Here is an 8,067-nt window from a genome sequence, read left to right as displayed (position 1 = left end):
TCTACTAGGCTGCTCATATGTTTTACCTGAATGGGAGGAAATAACCATAAAATGAGTAAATGTACAAAGGGGGAGGAGGAAAATCCCCACGTCCGGGGGTGGCACTGGTGGGTCCCAGTTCTCCCTCATATGTAGTTTGAGCTTGTCCAGGATTAGATGACTGGCGACTTCTATAGGGCCCACATTTTTCTACTTGATAATTTTATAAGTATATGAATATTTATATTAATTTAATTATAGGTGAATGTTTACAATTGCCCCGCCCTGTGTCTAGGTGTCCCTGAACTTGATGGTTGCACGTGGGCCTCCTTCTCCTCAAGGGAAGTGGGTGGGGAGGGCGGGAGATGTGTTAGATCTGAGATGCCAAATATGTTCTATGTCATGTGCCATTTCAGGTCATGTTAGTGAACCTTCAGCCCCGTCTGGGCTCGGGGAGAGGGGACAGAGATCTGCTCCCATTGTCTGCCCTGGTCTAAGGGAAGAAGAGTAGATGGTGCTCACTGATTGCATTAAATGTTTGGTAACTTAGCACTAGATGGGCCCTCCTTTTTTTCCCTTCCATTTGCTTATTTATTTCAGACATTTATTGGTGTACACAACATGCATTATACAATACGCAGCACCCGTAATTTAGTCCTTGGTGCTATTAGACAGGTCAGGTTCCCTATGGCCAAGAAGAAGAGAGAAAGGGAGAACTTAAGCGAACTCTCAGTATAACTTATAGTTTTGTACTTTATATTTAAGGCAGCGAGTGCTTTTGAGTGAATGTATGTCTAAGATGTAAAGTTTGTGTCTTTGTTAATTTATTTTCTATGGTCGTCCATTTGTTCTCTCATCATTTGTTGATTCGTCGATAACTAAAGACTATGTTTTCTGTATGGAAGTACCTTTATTCCTTTGACCAACCAAGTTCAAGTTATCTATTTGCATGGGTCTATTCAGGGACTCTGTTCTGTTTCATTTGTCTATGTGTCTATTCATTTTAAAATATCATGATCTCTTGATCGTAGCTTTATAATAAATTGGAAAATTGGGAAGTGTGAGTTCATCAACTTGTTTCTCATCAGTATTGTCTAGACTACTCATTGTTTTAAACTATTTGTTGATATCCACAAAGTAGCTTGTAGAGATTTTTATTGGAATTGCACTGAATGTTTAAAGCAATTCAGGAAGAATTGACATTTTAATACTGTGACTTTTGATCATGAACGGGGACCATATCTCAATTTATTTTTCTTTCAATATATTTAAACTAAAAAAAATTTTTTTAAAAAACAGTTTGCCCATTCCCTGCTCCCCTTTCTGTTCTCTATATCTGTGAGCTTGGTGTTTTTTGTTTGTTTGCTTGTTTGTTTGTTTAAATTCCACATATAACAGAGATCATACAGTATTTGTCTTTCTCTAACTTATTTTACTTTTCTAATGTCTCCTGGTTCATCCATGTTGTCACAAATAACAAAATTTCCTTCTTTTTATGGCTGAATAATATTCCATTGTATGTATGTACCACAGTTTCTTTACCCATTCAGCCATTGATGGATACTTAAGTTGTTTCCATATTTTAGCTATTGTAAATAATACTGCAAAGAATGGGGTGGAGGGTGCATATATCTTTTTGAATTAGCGTTTTCGGTTTTTTTGAATAAATACCCAGAAGTGATATTGCTGGATCAAATGGTCGTTTTATTTATTTTTTTTATTTTTTGAAGAACTTCTATCCTGTTTCCACAGCGGTTGCACCATTTTACAATCCAATCATGCATAAGGGTTCTCTTTTCTTCACATTCTCACCAACATTTGTTATTTCTTGTCTTTTTATAATAGCCATTCTAACAGATTGAGATGGTATCTCATTGCGGGTTTTTTTTTTTAATTAATTTATTTTTTATGGTGACATTGGTTAACGAAATTCGATAATTTCAGCTGTACATTTTAACAGTAAGGCACATATATATTTACACTGTGTGTTCGTTCACCTCTCATAGTTAGATTTCTGTCACCACATATTTGACCCCTTTTACCCCATCTACCTCCTCATTGTGGTTTTGATTTGCATTTTTCTGATAATAAGTGATTTTGAGCATCTTTTCATGTGCCTGTTGGCCATCTGTACATCTTCTTTGGAAAAATATCTATTCAGATCTTCTGCCCACTTTTTAATTGGACCGTTTTCTTGCTATTAAGTTGTATGAGTTCTTTGTATATTTTGGATATTAACTCCTTATAAGATATATGATTTGCAATTATTTTCTCTCATTCAGTAGGTTTCCTTTACACTTTATTGATGGCTTTTTTTTTTTTTTTTTTCTGTTTTCTTTGCTGTGTAGAAGTTTTCAAATTTTATGTAGCCACACTTGTTTTCTTTTTCTTTTGTTTTATACTTTTGGTGTCAAATCCAAAAATCATGACCAAGACTAATCTCAAGGAAATTGCCATTGTGCTTTCTTCTAGGAGTTTTATGGTTTCAGGTCTTACTTTTAAGTCTTTAATCCATTTTGAGTTAACGTTTGTGTATGGTGTAAGATAGTGGTCCAGTTCATTCTTTTGCATGTGGCTATCCAGTTTTCCATTCATTGAAGAGACTGTCCTTTCCCCCATTGTATATTCTTGGCTCCTTTGTCACAAATTAATTGATCATATATGTGTGCGTTTATTTATTTCTGTGAAAAATACCATTAGAATTTTGATAGGGATTGCATCGAATCTGTATATTGCTTTGCATAGTATGGACATTTTAACAATATTCTTCCAGCCTATGAACATGGAATATTTTTTTATTTATTTGTGTATATTTCAATTCTTTAACTGTCTTGTAGTTTTCAATATACAGGTCTTTCACCCACTTGGTTAATTTATTCCTAGGTATTTTAATTTTTTGATGGCATTGTAAGTGGTATTATTTTCTTAGTTTCTCTTTATAAATATTGAATAAAAGTGGATATCTTTGTCTTATTCCTGATCTTAAAGGAAAAGCTCTTATCTTTTCATCATTGAGTATGATGTTAACTGTGGGCTTGTCATATACGGCCTTTATTATGTTGTGGTATGTTCTCCTATACATGCTTTTGTTAATAGCTTTTATCATAAGTGGATGTTAAATTTTGCCAAATGCTTTTTCTGCGTCTATTCAGACAATATATAGTTTTTTTCCCCTTCATTTTGTTAATATGGCATATCACATTGACTGATTTGTATATGTTGAACGAACCATCTTTGAATCCCTGGAACAAATCCCACTTGATCATGGTGTATGATCTTTTAAATGTGTTATTGTATTCAGTTTGCTAATATTTTGTTGAGGATTTTTGTATTTATGTTCATCAGAGATATTGGTCTGTAATTTTGTGCCCTCTCACTTCTGGTGGTCTATGAATCTGAGCCACAGAACTGCCTTTTTGGAGTACATAATCCTTATATGATGAGTTTAGTGTCTCTGTAAGCATGAAGTACTCACAAGTAAATACCAATTCTTAAACGCTGTGAGAATTGGGCCTAGCGTGGCCGATACTTTAGAGTCTCGTTCTTATATCACTTTCTCTTTTTTAATACACTTTGTAACCACTTTAGCCCCTCCTTCCACCGTACCTATCTTAGTATTCCAGTGATGTCAGGAAAATATTAACTTAAGGGTCTAAAGTATTAGCCTTATCAGTGTTTATCATGGTTATTCATTTAAGAGGTAAGCTTCATGAGAGCATGAAGTTGTATTTTGTTTTATATCACCTGGCACATGATAAGTACTTAATAATGTGTTTCATTAGTGGTTAGGTATCCTTTCGTGCTTCTCTCAAGTGGAAGTTCCCTCCTTTGAAGGTTGTTGGAAATATCAAATACAAAGAAAGCCATCAAATACAAAATACTCATGTATTTATGAATTCATGACCAAATTAAATATGAAACCTTATATAAAAAGAGGTGTGTTCTTTGTTTTCCTCCCCATCCTCCCTTTCTCCTCTGGAGCAGCTCTGAGTGACTTGAGGAGTACAGGGCTGTGTATTTTGCTGTGGGGCTCACTCCTTCCCTTCCCGCTGATGCCTTCAGGCTCGCCCCCGTGGGTAGGTTTCCTGCTCTGACTCCGGATTTCCAAGGGCCAGGTTCATGGGGACTAAAATTTCAGCTGCTCCTCCCTCCCTCTCCTTCCCCCTGGGAGACGGACCCCAGCCCCAGCCTGGCTCCCCCACAGCCTCCCCAGCTGGTGCCTGGGTTGCCCCTGGGCCTGCTGGGCTCCCACACGGTGCAGACCAGCCCTGACAGAGCAGTTGGGAAGGGGTGGTGGGTCCCTGAGGGGTGAGCTGGCCCTGGTTGCTGGGGTCAATCTGTGGCCCTACTCCTGTGGGCTTCCTACACCTCCTGGGCCACCTACACTTTCTCTCCCCATTGGCCTTTCTGCATCCTTGTCAGTGAGTCAGGTGGCTCAGCCCTGCCAGCTCACAGACACCCATTTCCCTTCTCCTTGGACTTTAGGCCCTGGCTCCCCCTCTCATCTAGAGTTCCTGGGAGGCCCCATTGCTCCCACTTTTCCCCTTCCCAGAGCAAAGGTGCTGGGTGCAGAGCTGCTCCCCCTTTGGGTGCTCCTCAGCATCCCTCACCCCCAGCCATGGATTGTGAGCTCAGTGAAAGGAGGCTGACAAGTCAGTAGAGGGCAGCATATATCTGGCTCCCCAGCTGCTGCCCTGGAGGAGGACTTAGAGGGGCAGCAGCCATGGCCTTGGAGAAGTCTGGGGCTCAGACACATGGCTTACAGCCCCTGAAGACCTGCGTGAACTGCGACTTCCTGCTCCTTCTCTTGACAAGGATTTAACCTCAAATCTCTAGGTCTTGGCACCACTAGATTGTTACAGAGGATTCCTTTGTTTCTGGGTTTGCTCTCTCCCAGACCTGAAGCCTGACTCCTGGTGGTGGAACCCACCCCAGGTCTCCAAGACCTAAAGCATCTTTCTCAGGCCAGGTGACTTCCCAGCTCTGAGCCCAGGAGCTCAGTGTCTCCTTGACCACACCTTCATCAGAGGCACTCTGTCTTTTAAGTCTAAAAAGACTTTAAAAATGGGGTAAAATATGATCAAGATTAGAAGATGAGGAAGGGATCCACTGTGACCCGGCTTTCCCCCGTGGGTGTTGCTACACATGCTCAGAGTCTCATCACGCCTCTTCTCTGGACTGACCTTGGCGTTGCTCCTGTTTAATTCTCCGTTTTCTCCTTCCCTTGTATCCCAAACCAGCACTAAGTTAAGATCCTATCCTATGATCCTTCATTACTGAGATTCCTATTCCTAAGTCAGTGCCCTTTTACCTGACCCTTGACCCCTACCCAACCCTTCCTCCAAAACATTCACATCCTGTGGGATCACCTCTGAAGATGAGGACAACCTGATTCTCATTATAGGCAAAAGCAAGCATCTAATGCTGTGTTTGAATCCTGAGGCTGCCCTTTCTTCCCCACCTACCATTCCCAAAATCTCAATCCCAGTAAGCTAAAGGCATGGGACTTACACTGCTCCTGAGCCAGCCAGCAGACCGGGGAGCTTTCAGTCACTGCAGGTGACAAAGTCCTTTCCTGACAGGCACTGGAATCAATTCTACCACCTAAACCTGTGTCTCATCAACATGGAGGCCCCTGTTTGGTTTTATAAAAACGTGAGCCATACATGGTTGTTTTCTGTTCTTCGTTGAGGGGTAGAGGTTAGAGTGTTTTTGTTGGTGGTGATTTTGCTTGTTGCTCTTGTTCGGTTTTTCATTTCATCTGTTTTGTTTTGCTAATTTTGTCCCACCCCACAAGAAGCTGTGCTAACTAGAGGCAGCAGGGGAGCCCAGAGGAGCATGGGATTTCTGCACCCAGACCCCCACCAACCCCTTCGTTCCAGCTGTTTCCTTTGGTTCTCATCTCAGACTGGTGAGGGAGGGGGCAGGGAGAAGTTTCTCACTGCATCGAGAGGCACTGCTCCTGGGCCTGGAGCTCTGCACAACACCACCCTTTCTTTACCGGGCCTGTTTGTCGACAGCCCTGGGAGGCTGCCAGCAGAGTGCAAGCCTCCCACGAGTGGCCTCTGGCAGCTCAACCCAGGATGTGGAAGCCTTGAGCTGAGCTCTGAAGGCTTAATGTTGACCCTGACTTCTTCAGTGAGGAAATGACCATGTGGAAATGCCCACGAAACATTTGTGACCCTCAAGTCCATTGATGGAAAAACATGGCCAACAGGACCCTCGCTGTGCAGGAGGGGCCTGCCAGCCCAGACCACAACTCTGTCATGGCTGGAAGAGTTTTCCCTTTGACTCGAAGGTTCTCCAACCCAGAGACAAGATGCCAGCGTTCTCAGCTCTTTCCTGCTCCCCACCTCCCAGCAGCTGTCCCCTGCCCTGCTTCAGAACTGGGGACCTCTGAAGGGTCCCTGTTCTGATCCACAAGGCCCAGCTCCTCTCCTGCTGGTGAGAACAGCTCTGCCCTTAGGGTCCTGGTTATGTGGGTCCCCTTGTCCCTGGAAGGTGGAGGGGGCGATGCAGAGAGCAGAGGGGCAAGGACAGGTGGGCACAACAGCAGTAGGGTCAGAAGAAGGTGGCAGCATCTCAGACCACAGCCGAGGAGGAGGATGGGGACGACGAGGAGGCCGCAGAAGAGGACGGTGAGGAGGGAGTGTTCCAGAACAGCCACCGCCGCTTGGGCTGCCGTTTGAGGTGGAGATAGTCCTCCTTCTCACGCTCCTTCCGTGCCCGCTGGTAGTGATCTTCTTCCTTCAGGTACCAGACGGGTGGCCACCGGTGCTTCTCAAAATACTCCTGGTTTTCTGGAGCAGAACACAGTAGGATTGGTTAGAAGAAGGACAGGAGGAGAGAGAGGAGTGTTGGGATGTGGAGGGTGTCTGGGGACACCCACCCCGCTGCCACCGGGACCTGCAGCGGGCTTCGGTCAGCAAGGAACACATCCCAGTCCCCGGGGCCAGAAGTGTAAGCCCCAGTCTCCACGGGGCTCCCAGTCTAGCTGCAGAGCTCCCTAAAGAAAGCCAGACGGGAAGATCTCAGCAGGGGCTTAATGTGCATTGGGAATAAAATAGGCTGAGACAAAGAACAAGGGAGGGGGACGGTGCGGCACGGCTGGGGTGAGAGCGGAGGTGTCTGGCAGAGCTGAGGGTCTGAGGGGAAGCGGGTGAGGGGGCTGCAGGAGAACAAGAGGGGCAGACTGGAGAAGGCCAGGCCGAGGGGTCTGGACTTGCTCTGGAAGGTGTAGGGACCTGTGGAAGGTTTGGAACCAGGTGAGTGATGCAATTGGATCTGTGCTACAGAAAGAAAACACTGGAAGGGTGGAAGGGAGGCTTGGTAGGGTAGAGTGACAGCCTGGTAGCCGGGAGGAGGGTCTCAGCAGAGTGGAGGGTGCCCAGTGAAGACCTCAAGAACACTGGGTGGCAGGCACTCAGAGAGGCCAGCGACATCGCTCCCTGGTGTCTGTGCAGTTCCTCCTGGGCCCCAGGATCTGACACACTAATCAAGCAGAGGCAGGGCCACAGGGACCTCAGAGGCTATCTGGACATGTCGTCTGAGCTGTGACCTGTGCCCTTTCCTAGGCTGTGAAACCTATGTAGCTGGTTGTGAGCAGCATTAAAAACAATTTATGTATTTTTCTATATGTGTACTGGGTCACAATATAAAACGTAGTTCTTATTGTGGAGTCCCGTCTAAAAAGTCTGAAAAATACCAACTCTATTTCAACACCCTCTTTGCACCTCTTTGCACCTGTGAGAGACAGGAGCCCAGAGAGGTGCAGTGAGTTGCCAGAGGTCCCCGGCTGCCCTGCCCTCCAGGCCAGCACTTCTCCTGGGGCGTCCTCTGCTTGGCTGGATGTCAAGTTAGGCCCAAGGATCTTTGGCAGCTTCCAGGTGCCCTGAGGTCAGGTCAGAGATTTGCACCCAAATTGAGTCCCCTTCAGCACGAAGGGGACGCGGGGAGCGAGTCCTGCCGGGGATACTCACCTGGGGACATGGCCTTCATGTCTCGGGGAAACTTGCGGCACACGTTGTTGTAGTTGGTGCAGATGTGGTGGAGACACCAGTCCGCCAACTGGTATGCACAGTGGAACTG

At 45.2% G+C, this 8,067-nt stretch overlaps 1 protein-coding gene across 1 annotated transcript in view; it reads right to left on the bottom strand.

The window, feature by feature from the left end:
• Positions 1-3,845: 3,845 nt before the first annotated feature.
• The window catches only part of RHOBTB2 (Rho related BTB domain containing 2), an 18,816-nt gene continuing 14,594 nt past the window's right edge, over positions 3,846-8,067 (bottom strand). The window contains exons 9-10 of the mRNA XM_006904393.3: positions 7,959-8,064; positions 3,846-6,779 (exon numbers count right to left, since the gene is read on the bottom strand). Coding sequence (XP_006904455.1) covers positions 6,562-6,779; positions 7,959-8,064 — 324 coding nt within the window. The 3' untranslated portion in view covers positions 3,846-6,561. The remainder of the gene's footprint in view (positions 6,780-7,958; positions 8,065-8,067) is intronic.

The sequence above is a fragment of the Pteropus alecto genome, unplaced genomic scaffold, assembly GCF_000325575.1.
Source record: "Pteropus alecto unplaced genomic scaffold, ASM32557v1 scaffold160, whole genome shotgun sequence".
NCBI lineage: Eukaryota > Metazoa > Chordata > Mammalia > Chiroptera > Pteropodidae > Pteropus > Pteropus alecto.
The sequence above is the reverse complement of the archived record's forward strand: the minus strand, read 5'-3'. Positions and strand labels throughout refer to the sequence as shown.